We start from the raw sequence: 22,792 nt of genomic DNA on the forward strand, positions 1-22,792 counted from the left end.
TCTACTCACATAATCATCCTTCCAAAGCCAGGACCATTTCTCAGTCTGTCATTAGAAAGCTGTTTAGTCAGCAGGAATAATTCTGCATGTGGTAGAGAGACTGGTGGCCATCTGATTCTAAGGTCAATGCCTTCAATACTTAGAAAAGGCATTTAGCTATTTTCCACAAGATTATTTTTCTCTAGGGTCAAGCAATACGTTAAAGACTAGCGAATTATATGGGTAGTCCAAGGAGGACTCTTAGGTAAAGGAATATGGTATAGTGGAAAGAGCACTAAGTTTGTAATCAAATAATTTGCCTTTGAATCTCAGATTGCCACTTAGTAGCTATGTTATATCAGACAAGTTACTTTATTTTCTCATCTGTAAAATACCTATGGGGTTATTGTGAAAATTAAATGAAAACACCTGGCACTATACCTGAATCTTAGTAAGTGCATAAAAAAAGTAAGTTGAATTAGAATTCCTTCATCATTCCTTCATTCATTCAAGTTCAATTTGGCTAAAATTTCAGGTGGCATAGAAAATAATGGGAGAAACAATTGAAAAGAACACCAAAGGTTAGGCATTGTTCTTGCTAAATCTCTATACTTACAGAAGAGTACACATTTTCATGCAAGAAAATTGTGAAGTATTTCTTCTTCTCTCAGAGTGTTTCATTATGAGAGTGTTAACCATGATGTATCGTTCTAACATTTATGCAAATGTAACATATGACCCCAGAGGTATTTCACTTTTGTGGTATTAAATTGTCCATTACATGGTATTAATCATAGTGAGGTTTAACCATTTTAAAGATGAACTTCTACCTCATCAAGATTAAGATGTAAAGAGTAACACTAAATATAATAGGAAGCCCATCTCACCAATCCCTTCCTTTCAGCCAGGTGTCTATGAGGCCCTGGGTGCTGCAGCCCAAGAGCTGGAACTCCTTGGAGAAGGGATGTGGCCTCAGTGCAACTGGTCCCTGTCAGTGCAGTGGACAAGGTGCACAGCTCCATGTTCCAGAAAAGGTAGGAGAGTAGAGGAGACTGAATTAGGGATGCAGGAGACAGGAAAGTAACAGAAGAGATGGAGACTGACAGGAATGGGCCCTGATCAGACAGGGAGAGCAGGAAGGAATGCGTTTCACCTCAGTTCTCATACAACTTACTTTCAGTTTCTCACCAGGGAGTGCTGCTTCACAGAAAGAAAAAAAAAAAAAGGAAGCGCCAATTAAATATCAAGAGTGGTAAGTGAGAAGAACAATTTGATAATCACTTCCTCGAAAGCAATGAGGTCGTGTATTCAAGTACAAGAGTGTCAATTTCAGAGCCTGATAGACCTGGATTCCAATTTGGATTCTGTCGCTTTATTGCTTGTTAGATGGAAATAATATCAAACTTGAAGAGTTATTGGTAGGATTACAATAGATGTGGGTAAAGCACGTCAGCTCGATATAGATGATAAATAAGCGTTTATAATAATTTTGGTTTTGTGTCTCTCAACAGCACTTGATGCAGTTTTCTCTGCACAGCAAGCTTTAAAAAATACACTTTAATTAAAAAAACAATAAGTCACATGTCAGGCAACAGAGATGTACTACAATGTGGAAGTCATCTTTTCCATGATGTCAGGGTTGATTAAGAAAATATTTTAAATTTATTCTTACACAGAATGGGGGTCCCACAAAGTGCTTAGTAAAGTCAGACAAGAGATGATAAGCCAAGTGTGCCGGTATTTCCACATTCTTTTCAACCCAAACAGATAAAATATCATGCTCTTCCCGAGTATATATTTTTATCTAAAAGATAAGATAAATTACAAAAAAAACATGGATGTTTTTATTTTAAAAACCACAAACGTATGTAGTCATAGGTTGATGGTACTAGCTTAGGCACCTTGGACCCAGATAACAATGAAGTCAAATTATGGCACTTTCACTTCAAATACTTAGATGTCTAGAGCCCTGACCAGGTTACTACACTCTGTGTCCTCCAAATAATATATGACTTGAGGGTGAGTTATTTAGTTTTCTGCAACCATTTTTCTCATGAAAGATAAAGAATGTACACCTTTCTCTGTTTATCTTTTTGCGATATTTCCCTGCCACTGCTCAGGAACAACAGAAAACATGATCAGACTGCTAGGCAAGTCAGTGCCTCATCTCCCCACCAAGACTCTGGAGCCAAGGCTACAGCCTCGGCCACTTTGCCAGGATGTCAAGTGTGCCTCCAAGTAGGTCAAAGCAACCCAAGGAAGTAAGCCGACCATCTCTGGAACCAACTCAATCTCTCGGTGGTGCAGCTGAAGCACCATGCTTCTTCGGCACAAAGTGTTCTTCCTCTTGTGAATCACAAGGGCACATCCTGCTGGCAGGCCAATTCCCGGGTTTCTGTCTATGCTTAGTATTCCTCAGATAAGAAGTGGCCTGTCTTGGGGAGCCGTTTAACATATATTTAAACATTAATGTATCCCTTGTTATTCTGAACTTTCCTTCCATTGTGCTTTTGCCAATAATCAGATATATATGTTCAGCTAAGAGCACATTTCTATCCTGCCCATTTTTTTCTGTCTCTTTCAGGACGCTTTAAAGTTAGTGTTGAAATTTGCCATCTTATAACAATTCCCATGGCAACAAGCTGTGAGAAGACAGACAAACATAGGGTTAAAACTTCACTGCAGGAATCAAGCAGATGGAAAAATCAGGCCATGAGGGAAAAAAAAAACCTTTATTTAAATATAAATATCTTCAAAAAGAGAATGAAGAAATGAGAAACCAACTGAAAGCAGCTTAGAAAGGAAAGAAGTGACTATTTGCTTATGTCATTTTACCTTTCCAATTGACCTCAGTGCCAAGCTTGCCTTTAAATAGAGCCCACAAAGGAGGACATGACATCAGCTCTGGGCACTTATCAAACAGAAAGATTATGGATGGGGCTCCAGTTGGTGGCTGAAACTCACCCACCACAGACATGCCAAACTTTACCTCCTGTATAGTAGGAGTAGAAGGAGGTTCACTGGTGTAAATTCAGAGGAAAGTCATCTTGTCAAAGCTTAGTGGCCATGTGGCTCTAAGCCAGGTTGATTGGGGCTCCACAATCTTAGTTGAAGTGATGGCAGGTGGCCAGGGTGCATTCTGTTCTACAACCTTGGTTAGATTCTAGCCTTGGGGCAGACATGGTCCACTCTGGTGGATTCAGGATGGAGTGGGATATAATACTGAGCTGAGCACTGGTTAAGGGTTGAACTGCACCCCCGCCCCCTCCAATTCATATGTTAAAGTCCTCACCCCATTACCCCAGAATGTCACCTTATTTGGAAATAGGGTCACTATAGACATAATTAGTTAAGATGAGGTCGCACTGCAGTAGGATGGGCCCCTAACTCAACATAACCAGCATCCTTATAAAAAGGGGAAACTTGGACACAGACATGCACAGTGGGAGAATGCCACATGAAGATGAAGGTAGAGGTCAGGAGATACATCTATGAGCCAAGGAATGCCAAAGATTGCCAGCAAACCACCAGAATCTAGGGGTGAGGCCTGGAAAAGATTTACCTCACTCCCTCAGAATGAATCGACCCTGCCAATGCCTTGATCACAGACATCTAGCTTCCGTAACTGTGAGACAATACATTTCTGTTGATTAAGCCACTCAGTTTGTGGTACCGTTATGGCAGTTCTAGGAAAATGTCAAACCACTTTTCCAGGAAACTTCTCCCCAGGTGTCAGACACAGGCTGCTGCTTCCTATCCTGGACCCAGAGCAAACATCAGGCTAAATAGCCACCACTGAATTCTGCACTTATAGATATCCCTAGACTTATCTAGTGCAAAGTACAGTACTGGATGTGTAAATGATATTTTGATCCTTCCCCCAGAAGGTGAAGGTAGCAGAAAGTCCTTCTCATGGCTCTACTATCAGAATCAGTGACACTGATGCAGACAAAGCAGACAAAGAAAGGCAGCTCTCTTTAAATCCTACTATTTTAGAAAACCCAACTTTTGCTTAGTGAAAAAATTCTCCAAGACCAATTCTTCAAGAAAATGAATTCCCTTTCATTCTCAGAAGAACACAGGTTAAATTCCATTTATAACCAATTCATACATTGTACCAATTGGTACATGGAGAATTTTATTCTATGAAATGAAACTTAAAGTAAGTAGGCTCAAAATCTGCCAGAGTTTGCTAACATTTTATGAATATCTCTATATATTTTTCATACTAATATGATTATGTTTAATAGGTTTAGATGTCATATAGGTATTATAAGAAGAAATAACTCAAAATTATAGAATTTTATACTATCTGTTGACGAATATATTATTGAGACTAAATTGTGAGGAACACAAAACTAGTTTTTACAGGGGTCTCAGAGGGGGGTAGCTAACTTTCCTTGGTGGTGCCTGGTGGTTAAGGGGATGAGATTTGGTCAGAGGGAGCTCTGGGACCAGCTATTCGTGAGCTTTAACGAGAATAACTCCCTTTGGTTTCTTTCCTGTACTGGGTTTTGTCCGATATAAAAGTTTTCAAGTGGTCCCTGCCATTCTGACTTTCACCATAACTTTTACACTATACCCTCAGCTACTCCCTAAATAAAAAGCTACTCTGTCAGGCCAGTCTCCTACCCATGTTAATGTCCACTATGAGGATTTGGCTCAAGCTACTCTCTGCCTAGAAAGCTCCCTTTACCCCTCCAGCAATCTACTTCTTATACTACCTTCAGAGTGAAAAGAATCACCTCCTCTCCATAGTTCTAAGTAACTGTCCTCCCTTACTTTAAATTGCCTAAGAGCTGACCTTTATGGTTTAAACACTACAATCTCTCACTTGTTTATACCTTAAAATTATTCTTCAGCTGTTTCATGTATATGTGATTTTTCCAAAATAAACTATAAGCTCCTTTAAGATGAGAGTATACCTTTTGCTCCTTGTATTATAACTATTATTAATTCCATCATTATACATTGAAAATGAAATAAAGGTTAAAATAGCAAGTACTGCCCAATTTCATTACAAATACCAGAAACCTTAAACTTTTGCCATCTAATTTATATCAAAATAAGTATAAATTAAAAAAAATTAAGTATAGATTTTAAACCCTGAAATAAATATGATTCTTGACAGTTATATTGTAAGAATTACTCAACTAAAAGGTAACAGAGAGAAATAATAGAACTGTATTTTCAAATTAAAAGAATATAAAAGCATTAAAAAGTAGAGAAAAGATAACTCAGAAAAAATCATATTTTTATCATAATATAATCTTCAAGTTAAAAAGAGATAACATAAGAATGTTCCTTTAATTATACAATATCCTTTAGTAAGTATCTCTACAAAAATTAAAAATTAATTATTGATGGCTCTCCTTAGACACTAGTAAATATACCATTTATTTGTTTAGGTTTGTTTCTGGCCCCAGCTCCCGAAGAACTGAAGTTTTAATATGTTTTATGACTTCACTCAATACGCTCTCTTCCTCCATTCTAGACGAGTTAGTCTGTCCTTTCCCATGCTGCTCATATGTGTCCAGATGCCAGTAATGACACAAGAAGCGTATTTCATATTACTAAAAGAAAACAGCCTTGTAGCATTTTTCATGACGGATAAAGAGAAAGAAAGAACTGTCATGTTAAACCTGTGTTTTTGCATCACTGAACCAAGCATAGCCAGAAACCTAACAGGATCCAAAGAGCATAGAGAAGACCCCGAAAGGATTCGGAAGTGAGGACAAAGACATAATAAGAGCCAACAACCCAGAACAAAACACAGAGAGGAGGTCAGAGTCAGAGTTGGAAAGAATCAATGAAGTAGCATCTGAGTTTGCTTCAATTTCAGGGTAAGTGACCATATAATTTATTACCCAAAATGGAACACTGAAGCACTGTTAATTATGATAGGACAACCAGGAACTGTCCTAGGAAAATCAGAAAATGCAGTTACCCTATTTTAGAGGCAACTGTTTCATTGACGATGTAAAACAATACACACTGACACAGGAGCACAAAAAGCCAGCATCTCCTGAGTGCCAGCCACTGCTATGTCCTGGGACTGTAAGTGGTGAGCAAAGCAGTCCTCAGAGAGCTTACACTCTAGTTGGTGTGGGCAACAGCTTCAAAGGGTCTAATTTTGCCTCTGAAATTAGATAAATTTAAAATCCAAATGATATATGTTTATTCAAATTTGATGACACACAAAACATTGTAAAAGGTGTTAAGAGAGATACAAAGGAGTCAAGACAAGGCTTCTTTCTTAAGAAGTTTATAATCTTGTACATAACTGCGACCATGTATTATAAGTTAAATTATTATGTAAGACTTTTATCAATTCAATGTAGCTGTAGAAGAAATGTCACAAGATAGTGCATAATTAATTGACAAATTAATTTTCAAGAAGTAATTGCTAAAGGAATTCCTAGAGGGAGAAGTTCCTTCAGTCAGTGGTGATAGGAGTAGCATTTATAGAGTAGCATTTGTCCTGGGTCTTGAAGATCAGGTAGGATTTGGGCAGGTGGAGTGGAAGAGAGAGGTGGAATCTGAGAACTAATCTCAGAGGTTGAAATGAGGAGGGTGTACTTGAAGGACCATAAATCAGCCAGCACGGAGTAGCAGACAGGGCTGGAAAGGTGTGTGGCTTTTAAAAATAGTTTTGTAGAAGATTTTTTACCTTCTTAAAAGCAGTGTCACAAGCAGAATAACCACCACCACCATGACAACTTTCATTTGCGATGGACAATGAGTTGTGTGTGATGGACAATGAGTTATGCATCTACCTGGATACCTCTTACCTTTTCCACAGCACTGGTGACCTCCCAACCACCAGCTTTTTGAGAGCCTCTGCATTGCCATCACTCAGGGATACCTAAAATGCAAATATTTTGAAAGCACAGATATGTGACCAAATATTTGCTACTTAGAAAATGGGCACTGTTAGAGCCAAAGTAATTATGTTGAGCTTAGAATCATGTTACAAGTAACATCTGTCTCAAATCTTAATTCGGAATTCAGATAAGGTAACGGTAGGCCTGTAAGTTTAGCAAAGTAGTATCATTTTAATTGGTGTTGCAAAAAAAAGACAAGATTACCCTTTAGTATGACTTATAAATTTGGATTTCCCTTTACATTTGGTGGTCAAAAACATTAAAACAACTAATACTTTACTGTTGTGTTATAACAATGCAAGCTGGTGGGCATGTCATTCAGCACAAATCATGTTAAGATACCAGACCTCAGTGTCCCATGCTACCTGAATGCATTTGATGGCAGAGCATCTTGAGTCTGTAATTTGGGAACCATACGTATAATTCAAACCCGGCAATGAAGAAACTGGTTGGTAACCAGTTATCGATAGCCTGGTTTTGTTTCATTTTGACATGACTGGTTGCTATAATTCACCTTTTCATGTAATCTGTGTAGGTACAACCTGAATCACTTAAACAAGGGTGTTTCCATTTTTGTAATGATGTGATTTTTACATGAAGAGCTCCAAATCATAAACTGTCACCTGGTTGCTAATATCCCGGTGTACGCAAAGTAGAATCTCTTCTTTGTGAGAAATAACATATTTTCTGGAAAAAAAAATTAAAATGTTAACAGTTTTCTTCTTGCATTTTGCATACAACAGTAACTATGACATTTTCTTGAACTGAAATCAGCAGTTTTAAAAAGCTGCTTTTACTGGTAGAACACTCAGGAAGAACAATTTCCATCACAGTAGCCTTCACAGTCAGAAAGCATCAGACCTTCTCTTTTTATATTATGTGGGAACAGAGAGACCCAGGGAAGGGCGCTTGGTTACATATGGAAACTATTCCATATAATCTTTACACCTCTGTCCCTTACCTGCCTAGGCGAATTCTCTCGTGTGCAATATCTCCATGATATTGTCTAAAATCATCCTTTAATAAAAAAAACAAATACAATCAATATATTTCTAATATTTCATTGTCAGAATCCTTAAGTCTCTCTCTCCTCAGTCAGTTGAAGAGGCTAACTGGGACACGGTGTCTCTGTGTGAACTCTCCCTGGGTGAGAGTTGGCAATAAGGCAACGGTAGGTTGAAGGAAAGGCATAGTTCCGATGAATGTGAAGCAGCACCGAGACTGGATGCAAGGTGAGAGAAGAGTCAGAAATGGGACACATAAGACCATACGCTTCCGGCAGTAGCACGTGGCCAGGTAGAGGTGAGGTCGTTAGGGCCCCATCATTTCCATGAATGATTAGAGTGACTTGGGAAGAAGTCCATTTTACTTTGTGATGCAGAAAAGAAGGAAAACCAAAGGGGAACAGCCAACGGAGGTTGTTGCTGGTGAGAGGAGAGATTCTTGGCAGAGCTCTGTACCCATAGCTTCCCTCAGAAAAGTAGTCTAATTACTGAACCTCATGTGCTAACAACTGACCTCTGATATGGGTTCAATTCTTGGAAATGTGATCAGTTCTTCCTTATCATCAACAGTATTATAAGTGAGAAAAGCATTGTTGATATGACACCCCAGCCCTACCACCTCTCTTGGCAGTCAGAGGCCTCCATGCACACTCTCAATTCGACACTGCGGAAGGGCGGCAGAGGGCAGTGGGCAGAGAACCAGAGCATGGTAGGCCTCCTCTGCCCACTGCCACCACCACCTCCTCCTCCAAGCAAGAAGAGAAAGAGGATCCTGGGTGTTTTCTTTGTTGTCTGCAAATTTATGCAACTGTTAAAATCCATTTTACCAGGTTGATGGATCTAATATACAAGCTCCTGGGAGCATTTCCACTTTACTTTCCCACTTTTAAGTAGGAAAAAAGCCAGCTGGAACTCTGTATACATTCGTAAATATGTTTCGGTAATGGAGAGGGGGTGTTAAATTGTGCCTAAGTCAATTTTTCTCCCCTAAAACACAATAGTTCAGTAATTAAAAAGCATCAAAAACTAAAGTTGAACAGGAAATATAGATTTTTTTTAAAGAAAAGGAAAAATACTAAATTAAGTCTTTTCATTGTATATTAAGAGTAATAAAAATAACTGGGAAGTGGTTTGAATAAATGACGGTCCATTATGAATTTGTTGACTATACAATCACTGGGACTCTTTTGAGAGTGAAAGGAAGAGTTAATAATTACTACAGGTATAAACCAGGACTGTCCTGGATCAACAGAGACATACAGTCACTTTATTATGAGAGATAAAAACCAACCTATCACAATTTACTCAGTGTAAGGGGGCCTCAAGCAGAACACAGGGTTAAAATGTGTGTCTACAAATTTTGAAGATTAAATGAAGTTTCAAAAAAAAAAAAAAAGAAAGAAAGAGCTTGGTCACTTTAAAGCAGTTCATATACTTATCTCCAAATTGAAATTAAAAATTTTAAAAATTTTTATGTGCAAGTTTGAATTCATTTATAGCAGCCTAGGAGCACTAAACATGCTTTACCAGGTCTGAAATGTATTGTTGACAAGGACATTGAAGACAAGATAATCTCCAACTGTAGATGGTCCCGGGAACTTAAACATGTCCATGGACTTCGGAAATGCGTGAACTTGACACAGGCAGCTGATGAAACAAAGGGAAGGAGAGAGAGAAGAAATCTATCATTTTCCAAAATATTTTCAGGAACTGTTGATTAGCTTAATGGGCTCAACAGACCAGTGTTCAGTGTGGTTTTTAAATAAACATCTCTTTTAACTCTAGTAAAATAACTGGATTGTGTGTGTTGAGAGTGGTTCCATACACTACCTGCAAATATTTTTGGAAATACCATGTTCCTAAGCTGTGGGATCTTTACCAAGATGCTGGTGCTTCTGCTCTTGTGGTGACAGTCCTGATCTTGTTTCTTCCCTCATGGAAATCCCTACAAAAAACAAACCTATGTCTTTTGTTCTAATTTGAGGGTTATGTTCACTCTAACAGATCATGATTACAATCACCAGAAACTGTGGCTTGAACTGCCAGCTGGTGCCATTCTCAACAGTTCCTTAGCTTTATAGTTAGCTGATTCACCCACAAAATCAACAGACTAACTTTTCTTACCCACAGAAAAATTACCTGGATTGCTGCACAAATCCTGAAAGGCTATAAGTTACACATATTATAATCTTTGTGCGTGCAAAATTTTGAAATATCTATAAAGAATATTTAATCTTTATAGATAAAATCTTTATAGATAAAATTACTTCTATAATTTTCTACATTTTACATTCCTACTGTAATCATTCAATAACTCTAAAGAATTGTACCAACACTAAGTGAACAGACTCTGCCATAGTTAATTATATTGTAAGCTTTACAATAAAATAGGTTCAAATGCTTTATTGTCATTAAGAATGACAATCTCATTTTAAAAACAAGCTGCCTTATATTTGTGCATAATTTATAGGAAGGATAACTACAGGTTTCTAAGTATAGTCATAACTAGAGACATATTAATAATAAATTTAGTTTTCAGAAAATAAAACCTTAATATTTAGAGGTTACAAAAGTTGTCAGAAGGGCAGATCTTGTTCAAATGTATTTTCAGAGTACACATGTCCTTTATAGCTGCCCAATTACCTACATAGTTCTACTAAGAATAAAATATAACCTTTTTAAAACTGAGGAACATTGAAAAAGGTATATTTCCAAGCTCTATCCTCCTCTTATCTTTCAGTTAATTCCTTGGACATAATAATTCTAACTAGCACCTTCAAAGGTCAGACATAATTGCAAATTGCCTTTAAAAAAGTTTATAACAACTATTTTTAAGTATAAAGGCTCTCTTCTATTTCTATTCTGCATCTACTTTGTTATACTAGCATTAAAAGGCGTTGCAGTGTTACAAGATCAACATTTATAATTCAGAATAAAGTATTAGAACTGTCATTTCATTTTTATTTTTGAACCAAGAATTTAAACATTCGCCTTCAAACAAAAGGACAGATTAACCCTAAGGTAAACAGTAAATGACTTATTGTTTTCTCATTTTGATAAATGCAACATTGTCCTTTTCTTGTCTCCTTGACTTGCCTAATAACTGGGTCTCAGACCCTTTCTATTCTCTCCCCACTGGTCCCAACATCACACACTGAAGGTCAAAACTAAGAACCTTGCAGAAACAGTAACCACCGTCTCCATCCAAGCCATAATCTGGCCATCAAACCATGACGGTTTGCATGGGGTGGGAGGACAAGTTCAATGCTCTGAACAGAGGTGCCCTTCGTGGAAACTATTCCTTCCTCCTCATTACAAGTGAGACCTGAAAGGTGGATGTAAACATTAATGATGGTGGAGTTAACCACAGGACTTGTGGCTACAGCCCTTCCTTCCCAGCAGCACCGTCAACTCAGGATTTTTAGAAAAATTTAATTATTCCTAAAGACTTAAAACTCCTGAGGAAATAAATAGGTTTTATTCTACAGAGTGACTTTAATCTGCATGGTGGATATTTACTATTTACAGTGAATTGGATAACAGATCAGAAAGAGCCTTTTAGAGATTGCATTCCAACCGATCTTATAAATTTATTGCAACTTTGATTAAAAGAATGATTAAATTTAAATTTGAGTTGCTTGGAGCGGAGGAGGGACAGGACAGGGTAGGAAGAGGCAAAAAGAAATTTGGGAATTCACGGATATGTCATTATCTTGATTGTGGTGATGATTTCATAGGTGTATACATGCCTCAAAACTTATCCAATTGTATTGAGGTGATCACTTTGTAAGGTATATAAATGTGTAATCGATATGTTATACACCTAAAACTAATATATTATATGTCAACTGTAACTGAAAAATAAATTTAAAACAATAACAAAAAACACTTATCAAATCGTACATTTTAAATATGGACCAATTATGGTATGTCAATAAAATTGTTAAAACGAAAGGAGTTGGAGCTGTCAAGGGCCACAGGCACTGAGAATCTGGAATAGTTTGCTGTACTGTAAACTTCAGAATGGGAATGTGGCCTCCAATAGTTGCTGTTTTATAATGAACAGAATCATGAGCAGAAAAGACACAGTACATTTTACTTCTCAGTGTCCTTCTGCTGCTTTTGAATCATATCTGCTTCATTTACTGACGAATTGATTTTTACTCTCAACAATGGAGAAATCATTTACTTTGGCTGCAAAGCAGTAAATGTGTTCAGTTATGCTTCCTGCATCATTAAGTGAATCTCCAGTGAGGCTTAAATTTCACGTGCTATTGTTGAGGAGGTGGGGGAAGACTTACCAATCAGGGGTACCATCCCGATTGTACTGTCACAGGCAGAGCTGAGCTTGTAGTGTGAAAGCACAAAAGTACTTTGGTAACTGGGAATGGGGCCATTCTTGGCACAATCACATACAAGTGAGCAGAGAAGTGTGGTTACAAAGACTTTTAACTCTATTTCCTAATGGAGTTTTTAGATTTATAATGAATCGATGGTCTTTTTATTTTACTTTTACCCCCTTCATTCCACTGATCATTTCAGTCCCCTGCTTAAAAACAGGTCAGTAACTTCTCATTGTCCTAGTATAAAAGCCCAAACCCTTCCCATGGCCCCAAGCCTTTCCTTCCTGACCGCCACCAGCGCTCCTCCCTTCCCCATCGTATTCTCCCTCAATCTCTCCCTCCCTTTGTTCCAGCCACAATGGCCTTATGGCCTTTTTTTCAGTTCATACAGCTAAATGTTGTCTTCAACATCAGGGCATTTGCATATGTTGTTTCCTCTTTCAGCAGCAATTCCTCTAGCCACCACCACCACCTTCTTCCACTTACCCTCTCTTCTCTTTTGGCTCATCTCAGTCATCATTCTCTTCAAAAAACCTTCCCTGACCTTTGCAGCTAATCCCCACTCTTATGAGCTCTTATGCATCCCCCCCTCTTTTTTTTTGATTCACAGTTTTAGTTTTATCTTTATTTGTGTGATCTTTGATTATCTGACCCACTACATCTCAAGCTACTTTGGGCAAAGACTGATTTTTTTAATCCTAATTCCTGAATATGGGTGCTCAGTAAATATTAATCGATTGAATGAAGAGATGAATAAACTTAACTTGGCTGATTTATTCCACATTCACAGTCATTATTATCAACAGAATATTTTTAGGTAACAAAATGATTGTCCTGTTTATACTTTCGTCTGTTATTTATTAGCATTTCACTGCTCCCCATTTTCATTTAAACGGTATTGTAGACTATTTTGTGGGTATGAAATCGTATTTCATGTTGGTTATAATTTGCATTTCCCTGATTAATAATGAAGTCCAACATTTTCCATATGTACATTAAACTTTCTTGTTACTTCTTAATGAAATGTCTGTGGTATTTGCTTCTTCTCTTATGTTACTTCTCTCCCATTCTTTTTATCCTTTCCTTCTGGAACTCTGACTATGCTTATTAGGCTTCTGACTCCATTCTCTATGTCTCCTAACCTCTCTTATACAGTTGCCATTCCTTTGCCTATCCATATGCATTCTTGGTAACTCCTCCAGATCTATATTCCATTTCACTGTCTCATGTGCTGTTTAATTTATTCATTGAGTTTTAAATTTTAAATTAATTATTATATATTCTTTTTGTTTAGAAATTCTTTGTCAAATTTCTTGGTCAGATCTCTGAGGTAATTTTCTTATTCCTGCAAAATACTTTTGATACTATTAATATATTTTATTTCTTAAAATGTATTAACATTCTTACTTCATATTCTTTATATAATAAAGCCAATATCTGTAGTCTTTGTGGACCTCATCCTATTGCTTGGTGCTTCTTCTGGATTTTGGTGACTTATTAATTTTTATCTTTTATAATTTTTGACTAGGAGCGCATATTCCTTGGTTCTTTGTGGGAATTCTTGAGGCTGGGTTTAAAGTCACCTGTGCACAGAGGATGTGCGTTTGTGGCTATAGATCATCTGGGGGTACTACAACAGAACACCATTTTACACTTGGTCTATTTCAGGCCAAACGAGTAATGTGAATTCTGACACCAAATCTGCCTGCGAATGTGCTTCTGACTGAATTCTCAAAGGGAACTAGTTTTTTTTCATTTCACCTACTGTGAAGGCTAAGACAGGAAAGCATCCCTTCCAATGCTTTTCAAGGGTCGGCATTTTTCCAGTTGACTCACTTTGTGTATCATCTTTGGGGGGTTGCACCTCCAGGTAAGGTTCTCTGGTCCAACTTTCTACCTAACATGGGCCCCTGGCTTGGCCTCCTGAGTCTTTGCAGGCACATTAAAATATAAGCTGAAGGTCTTTTAGCACTAACAGGAGTCTCCCAAGCAAATGTCAGCCCTTGTGTCTCCTTGCACTGCTACACTTGTGTTTTCTAATTATTTCTAGACTTCAAGATTTTCTCTTATTTTTCTGCCTGCTGAGATGTGTTTGCAAAGATGTTTGTCAATATTTTATCTAGAAATTTAGTTTTATTCAGACACTGAGTCCATCATATTGCTGTAATCAGAACTGGATTGCTTCCTGAAGTGATCTTTAAAAAGCCTATGAAATTGTAAATTCCTTCCAACTTCTCTCTTTTTAATTACAGATTTTGTTAGCTGATATTCTATAAACATCCAAAACTAGTATTGATTGACGTATTTTTAGGTTAATTTTTCTTATTCAAATGGTACTTTTTTTGTTCAAAATAAATTAATATAAACTATCTTTAAAAAAGAAAAAAAAAGAAGGCTGAGTATTGTTTGAATGTTGTGCTACCAGTATGTGCTGTGTGTGTGTGTGTGTGTGTGTGTGTGTGTAACAGTGGTTGTCTCTGAGAATGGGAATTGGGTAACTGGGAGACACAGATGGAAAAACTTACCTTCTAACTTAGTGCTCTCTTATACCATTTGAATTTTTCACCCTGAATTTTTCACACTATTTATTTTAAAATTATTTTTTAAAAATTATAAAATAAAAAATTAATAGAGGGCCTTATAATGTTAGAGACATTGTAAACACTCATATACCTTGTTTGTGAGGGATAACTTTAAAGAAAAATCTACTCGATTTCTATGAAAACATACATGGCATACACCAGGACACACAGAGATGGGTGCAAGGGCAGGTCATGTGTATGTAAGCATTAGCCATGACGTGCATGCAGAAATATACTGATTATAGGGGACTCTGGGGCAGAAACATGCCCATTTGCAAGTAATTGTCAATCAGTGGAGAAAGAGGGCTCTCCCACATTCAGAGACCAATTCAGGCTCACTATTTTGGCTATGAACACAAGTTAGGTACAGTAAACAGGCCTCATCCTTTCTTCAGGCTTCCAAACGAGGCCATACCCATCTAGTGGTCAATTTCAATCCTTGTACTTTGGATGTTCATTAAGTATTGTGTCATCATCCTTCTCGGACAATTTTACATTCATTCCACATTTTCAGGTCATTCTCGCCCTAGTTTTGTTTTGTTTTGTTTTGTTTTTCTCATAACCAAAAAGGATCAACACAGGTCAACAATGCTTATAAAGATTTGATTTCTAAATAAAAATTATAATTAAAATACTCAATATCTTAAGAAAGAAGTTTTTCCCTATATGCCAAGCTTTCACATAACAATGGTACAAGAGCACATTCCAAAAAAGTCTTGCTTTTACATAATCGAACCTCATCTTCCCTTTTCTTCTGAAAGAGTATCATTTGGATTCAACTTTCTCACTGTTCTAATGATATGGCTTTCAATCATATACCGTCTTGAAAAAGATTCCGATCTTTTATGTCTGATACTACAATCAATATAGAACCCTGTTTTTTTCTAAAAACACAGTTCAATAACAAAGATGACCTAGCCTTCTTCCTTTAGAACATACTATCCCATCCAAAACAAATTCCATCAGATCCACGGGTGGACAAACCACCTACTCTACAGCAACTTCAAGTTTCAGTACTTTGCTCTTACATGCTTAAGAAAAATTGTTTTTATGTTCTGTAGTACCCTTGGTAGCATGAAAGCTACTAAAATTTCTAAAAAGGAGGTCAAATCAATAAATTTAGGTTGAAAAGTTGTTTTGTGCAAAGGAATGTAGAATAATTTATTTTAGAGCAGACTAGATGAAACAGATGATAAAAACAGACTTTAAAAAATCTATAATTCTAAATTGAACCAGACATATATATCTGATCTGCCCAACTTCCTAACAAACTGAAACTAAAGTCAACAGCAATCATTCTACCTCTGTATTTGAATGACTGTAGCATGTGCCTGTTACTAATTAATTCAGAATATCTCTAGTATGCAAAGTACTATTGGTGTTATGGAGATGAGTACAGCTAATTATTTGCTACTTGCACAACACCAAGAAAAGCCAGTGCAACCAAGTTCACTTGGCTCACGTGGGGAGTGAAGGAGGCTTAGATAACCAGGCCTAGCTACACTTCCCAGTAGACTGACACTCGTGAGAAAGGCTAGAGTTAACAGAGAACACTGTAAATTTCCTCCTAGACAAAGAGATAACAATTCTGGGGTTTTTTAAAGTACAAGTTTGATACCAATTATCTCTTTCTCTTTTAATCAATCTCTCTCTCTAATGATTTTTATTGATTAAACTTGATCAGCCTGCAACCATGACCAATATTGTCTATCTTGAAAAATATGCCCCTTGGATCTTGAGGGTCCCTTCTAGTTCCGGACTTTCTTCTCCCCCTCACAGCCAAGTTTCTTGAAAGGACGGTCTTCAACTGTTGCTCCAATCCTTCAATAGCACTTTCTGCATGCCTGACACTGTTCTCAGTGATCTATGTTAACTCATTTAATCTTCACATAAACCTATCGAATAAGTACCTTTATTATTCCCATTTAATAGTTTGTTTTGTTTGTTTTTAACCTTGCCTTAGGGAGCTGAGAAGAACAGAGCAATGTCAGTGGTTTGAGTATGGGAAACAAGAGCTAGGATAAAAAAATAAAAGGAGCAACTTCCTGCTGGCCAGGGACCACTGGTGACAAGAGAAAGTAGATGAACCAATGAGTAGGCCAATGTCTAGTGATCTCGCCTTATGTGTAAGTAAGCCATAGGAGGAAGCAGCTATCTTGGCTATGGGCACCTTAGGGTTGAGTGGAAAGACAGAAAAGCTCCTGCTTCCCATGGGAAGAGGCAGGCCCCACCTGTGATGGCTCATGTGCAGGAAAACACTCTGAAAAAATTGAGGTCCTGTCAAATGCCAGTGCTACGCGGGACACTTCCCATTGGTTTGAATGACACTTAGAGATATAATTCGATGCCTTAGTTTCCCCCCAAAAGAAGGTTTTGAAATAGCCAAGTTGTTCTGAGAGCTTTGATATCCATCACCATCTGCATCTACCGCAAAGGATGACATTCAGACTGTCAGGGGCTAGGAGGCTGGTGGCTCTGCTTCATTCGTTATCCACTGCATCCTAATAAACGCGCTTTAACAAAGCCTGCTGTCAAAAGTGTTTAATTTACCAGGTGAATATAACACAGAAATGATAGTAAGCTCTTGCCTATCCCATTATTCCTCTAATACGGGGTCATCAGAATCTCTCTCTCTATACCCTATTTATTGCACTCATGCTTCCACTAACCACACTCTTGCCAAAGTCACCAGTGACTTCCCTATTCCCAATTCAGTGGACAGTTTTTATTCCTCATGTCCTGGAACATAGCTGACCACTCATTTCTTCATATAACTCTACTCCCTTGACTTATGACACCACTCTTTCCGGTTCTCCCTTACTCCTCTGACCAGTCCCTCCAGGTCTCCTTTGTAGATTCATCCTCCTCCCCTGATTATCTCTTAGACAGCCAAGTTCTGCAGGTTCCATCCTTGACCCACCACCTTTGTGTCCCCAAGCGCCCTCCCTGGGTGACTGAAGGTACTATCTGCATTTGAATTACCATCTGTAAACTGTTGTCTCTCAAACTTAGTCTCCCCAGCCCTGGTCTCATTCTTTTGGTTGTTCCACAGGCTTGTCAGATGAAACTGAACTCATCATCTACCTCAACAAAACTGCCCCACCCCACTCTTCATATTCTATATGTAAGTGCATAATACAACCATTAATTAATTGCTCAAACCAGAAACCTGAGCGGTATCCTAGACTCCTTCTTCCTCACCCTTCTCCCCATGTCAGTGACCATGTTCTGATGATTTTAACTCTTGTATATATTTTTTTCCTCTTTCCCTCCTCTCTCTCCCCACTATCATTGCCTGGTGCATCCAACTCTCACCTCTTGCCTGGTCTCTATCCCTCTAGTCTCACCCAGAGTGACTATATTAAGAGCAAACCTAATCATGCATCAAACCTGCTCAAAATCTTTCGCTGGCTCTCAGCAATTACAGAAAAAAGGTCAAGCTTCTTAGCATGGCCTAAGGGAGCCTCCGTGATACAGTTCTATCTTTTCATGTCTCGCCTCCTTCTACCTTGAATTTTCTCTCTAGTAACGCTCTAGTTGTCATGGGTTAACTATCTGATTACTTTAGCAAAAAGCATCTAAAATATATTTTAGTAATGAGACCATCTTTATCTGTTTATTTTTTTGAATTCTTACAAGAGATTATTTAAGCCAAACTGAAAACATATGCCAGGGAGCAAGATCTCAAATGTTCCCTAGACCATCTTTACAAAAGGAGACTTACTCTTCTTAGCACAGTGAATAAATGATAAAGTCTTCATTTCCTTAAAAATAACTTGGTAATGAGCATTGTCTTTAAAGGTCAGCAATGAGTAGAAACCTTTGAAAAACTCTTTACCAACACAGAGGTTGTCTATGGGGTGGTCCCAGGACGGTGACGATGCCACATGGGCAGGATAATAAAGCCCACAGGTGTTAGTCACCCCTGCCTCTGCCTTTCCTCTTGCCTCTGGCCTTTGCATGCACTCTTCCTCATCCTCCTCTTTTCACTTTCTTATCCTGAACCCTTTGTCTTCTCCTTTCCTTCCTCTTTTTCCTGTGTCTGCCTTGGAGCCACTGGGAGGGTGTTGGATTTTCTGTGAGCCTCCTTGTCCTCCTGTCAGTGGTGAGAGAGATGGGCTGGGGCTGGATCGCTCTATTTCCTCCCCTCACCCACTTTGCTCTCCACCACAGGTAACCTCCACTGGGGCTGCAGGAGATGGAGTCAGACAGGAAGTGATGGGCCAGGTGGACCTCCTTTGCCTGCCATTATGGCCCCATGAGGCCATAAAGAGCCCTCTGGAATTATCTGCCAGAGAACAAGGAAACCTTGGCTCATCAAACACAGTGTTACTGTGGAAAAGCTTGGAAACAGGAATAGAATCTTATTGCTTCCATGCACATCCTCTGTGATCTTTAGCAAGGTTCTTCGCTATTCAGAGTTTCAGTTTCCTCCACTGTTGAGATTACATGCAGCTCATATGAAATAACAGACAAGAAAGTGCTTAGTAAACTGTGAAGCACCAGATCTATATATGGCATTGTCATTCCTTTGTTCGTCTATTATCACTGAGGGCACACTTACTAGAACTGCCTGGTCCCTGTCGCCCTTCTTTCACATCTCCTCCCCTGGAGATCCTCTGATTTAAAGAGGTCTCAGGTGTCAGCAGTTATATTCTGAATGGCTGGCCCCTTTCTTCTCCAGCCACTGGGTTTATTGGAAAAGATATCTAGTGTCACCAGGACCGAACTATAATAAAAGGTGAAAATTAGGAGCATTCCTTCACTTATCACAGTCATATAATTAAAGTTCCTATAAGTAGATTTACTGACCATCAAACTTGCTACTTTCCTTTATCAGGTTTTTAATGGTATCTTCATGTTGTAATCGAACTTTTATTCCCTCAGAAGCCAGATTAAGTTCCACATGATCTCGTTCAGTTAGAAGTGTGACTGGTTTTAAATTAACCTAGAGAAAGAAAAAAACATTTATCTTTCATTGTCTTCTTAAATTATAAAAGCACACATGAGTTTTGCAAAAACAAATGATGTGCTACATTGTTTTCTAACTCAAATAAATAAAATATTTATGGTAAATTTTTTTGAGTAAATTTTTTTCTTAAAATATTTTTTAAACTAAAAAAATCAAGACAGACAATTCTTTCTGCATAGAATAAAATATGTCCTTTAGAAAATTTTCCAACTATTACTTTTCTCTGATTTTTAAAATTTTCAAAAGAACTACAAAATAAGATTTTCTTCAAATTAATGAATGCAGAGATAGATTTTGATGCCACTGAATTCTTATCAAGAAATATTTTCTACCTTTTGCAAAATTAAAACACTAAAGAAAGGGAATAAAGTTGTTCTAGAGAAAGCCAGCACTAAGTACTAAGAGATAGTCCCAATTTGAAACTTTCATCACATGGTGAAAACATCTAATAAGCGAATAGAAAGAATCAACGTGTCAGAATTAAGCTTTTTTTTTTTTTTTTTTGGAGTCTGCCGCTTTGTTTTATTAACCTAGATATGATTTTCGTTTGTTTACTTTTTTATTTTTTTATTATTTTTTCAAATTTTATTTTATTAGTTTCAAGTATGCAGTACATTGCTCAGACATTTATATAGTTTATAAAATGATCCCCTAATTGCTCTTTCTCTCCTCTGGCTCTCCACCTAGCCATTACATTAATGCTGACCGCATTCCCTATCCTGTGACCATCTATCAACTACTAATTTGTACTTCTTTAACCCATCACCCCATTCTCCCAGCCCTCCAACAACCCTCCCCGCTGGCCACCACAGATTGTCCTCTATATTTGTGAGTCTGCTTTTGATTAGTTTGTTCTTTTTGTTGCACTTCTGGGTATTTATCCAAAGAAAACCAAAACAATAATTTGTAAAGATCTATGCACCTCTATGTTCATGGCAGCACAATTCACAATAGCCAAAATATGGAAGCAACCTAAATGTCCATCAACAAACAGTTGGATAAAGAAATTATGGTTCATATATACAATGGAATATTACTCAGCCATTAAAAAAAAAAAAGAAATCCTACCATTTGCAATGACATGGATGGACCTAGAGGTTATTATGCTGAGTGAAATAAGTCAGACAGAGAAAGATAAATACAACACGATTTTACTTATATGTGGAATCTAAGGAACAAAATGAACAAACAGAATCAGAATCAGAATTAAGCTTTAACTGACCTCCAGAAATCTGGAAATATGATGCAGTAGAACCAAGGGCTCAAGCTCCTTCAGAAACACCTATCTGTTAACCTATGCGGATAAGGAAGAGACACCTTGTGGCTGGACTGGAGTAGTTCAATGCTTTTTTCCAGGACACCTAAAGACTGGCGCTAACCCTTGGCCAAGATAAGGATGAAATAGCGAATGCTTTATAATATGCTGCTTCAAGTCTATAATGCCCCTGGTCCGCTGTGTCTAATTTGTTTAGAAATGTATAGACTGATAGCTTGCACTGGTTTATCTGCTTACACACTCTTGTTTTAGTTGCGTGACCCACGGGATAGAAAGACCACCTGGTAAACTAATGCTTTGGCTCTCCAATCCGCAGATAAATTATATTTTATATGACTGAAAGGTACCTGAGAGTGATGCCTGGAAGTCTTAAACCTTCCTGATGTTTGCTTGTGCTTTTTTCTCCATTAATGGACATCTGATCTGTCCAAAACATCCATGGAGACATCTGGTCCATGCCAAAAGGTCTTTGATATTTGGTCCTGTCCAAAACATCTACACTTAGAAAATATCCCTGGGTTCAAAGAGTCTATAATTTAGACTTTTGATTTATAGGGTTACTACATTAAAAATACTATCATGTTTTATTGATCCAATAATTGTGTCATAGTAGAATTGCCAATAATAACCCTCTTGCCTCAGTACCTGGCTGGTCATGGCACATGTGAAGGACCAAATATCAAGGACCTTTTGGCATGGACCAAATGTTTCAGTGGACATTTTGGAAAGGACCAAACGTCCTGCAAGATGTTTTTCCAGCTGTACTATTCCCTTTAGCTTGATCAGGCTTTGCAGAAGCATACTCTATGGAGTCTTGTGAGTCCTTCAATGATCTGGCCTGTGCAACGACTGAACTAAGCCTAGTTAATCATTGTTCATCTTGTCCTGGAACAAATTCACTTTGGACCGAGATTCAGGTAGGCCTGTCGCTTCAAACCAACCATGGATATCTTATGGCTCTCTTCATGATGTGTTGAACAAGTATGTTCAGCTGTATGAACTTGTTCAACTGAATAAGAATGTTACCAACTGGAAAATAAATTAGTCTGGGAAACGTGCTTTACAATAAAAGTTACCTAAGCCAAGCAATTAAAGCAGCACCATAAGGCCCCTGGCTTCCTAGAAGTGCTTTCAGGAAAACATTCTTCAGTCTCAGCAGAGACCGAAGTGTGACTATGATATTCTTACAGGAGTGAGAAGTCTAACGCTAGAGGGGGAAAATGATGGCCCTCATTTTCCCCTTTAAGTGAAGGAACAGGATGGTGAGGTGGACTCCTTTCTGTCACTTGCTCTCAGATGTGGAAACTCTGTATCCACCTCCACATTTTCTCATTCCCAAGAGTTTGGAGATTTCTGAGGACTCCAGGAAAAACAGAATTGTTGACAAACCTCTCAACATCTTAAATTTCAGTGAACATAGGATCCCTAGGATGCTTTGTCAGAGTACAGAGTCCAAGTTCTTATACTAGCGATTCTAATATAGTAAGTCTGGGATGCAGCCCAGAAAACGGCATTTTAAATAATAAAATAGTTTATGTGAATTTCAGTTTGAAAAACAATACCTTTAGGCAATGTAATTTGCCTGTGGCCTGTTTAATCTTGGGCAGAAAGTGGGAGAAGTGTCCCAGTGTACAAAACTCTGCAGGGACACCTGCCACCAGACACCATGGTCGGTGAACTTAGTCCATTTCTGTGTCTCCTTGCTCAAGTGAGGCATAGCTGGTGAGTCTGGCGCTGTTTTCACCTCTGTTG

At 38.0% G+C, this 22,792-nt stretch overlaps 1 protein-coding gene across 1 annotated transcript in view; it reads right to left on the reverse strand.

Moving 5' to 3' along the window:
- Positions 1–22,792, reverse strand: part of ACOT12 (acyl-CoA thioesterase 12) — a 41,389-nt gene that overhangs the window by 2,047 nt on the left and 16,550 nt on the right. Inside the window, 12 exon segments of the mRNA XM_039875184.1 lie at positions 1,652–1,672; positions 1,674–1,783; positions 6,771–6,802; positions 6,805–6,844; positions 7,487–7,550; positions 7,825–7,880; positions 8,382–8,482; positions 8,485–8,531; positions 9,395–9,514; positions 11,043–11,097; positions 11,100–11,192; positions 19,605–19,740. Of these exon segments, the coding sequence (XP_039731118.1) occupies positions 1,652–1,672; positions 1,674–1,783; positions 6,771–6,802; positions 6,805–6,844; positions 7,487–7,550; positions 7,825–7,880; positions 8,382–8,482; positions 8,485–8,531; positions 9,395–9,514; positions 11,043–11,097; positions 11,100–11,192; positions 19,605–19,740 (875 nt within the window).

The sequence above is a fragment of the Pteropus medius genome, unplaced genomic scaffold (genome assembly GCF_902729225.1).
Source record: "Pteropus medius unplaced genomic scaffold, Ma_sr-lr_union100, whole genome shotgun sequence".
NCBI classification, from domain to species: Eukaryota; Metazoa; Chordata; class Mammalia; order Chiroptera; family Pteropodidae; genus Pteropus; species Pteropus medius.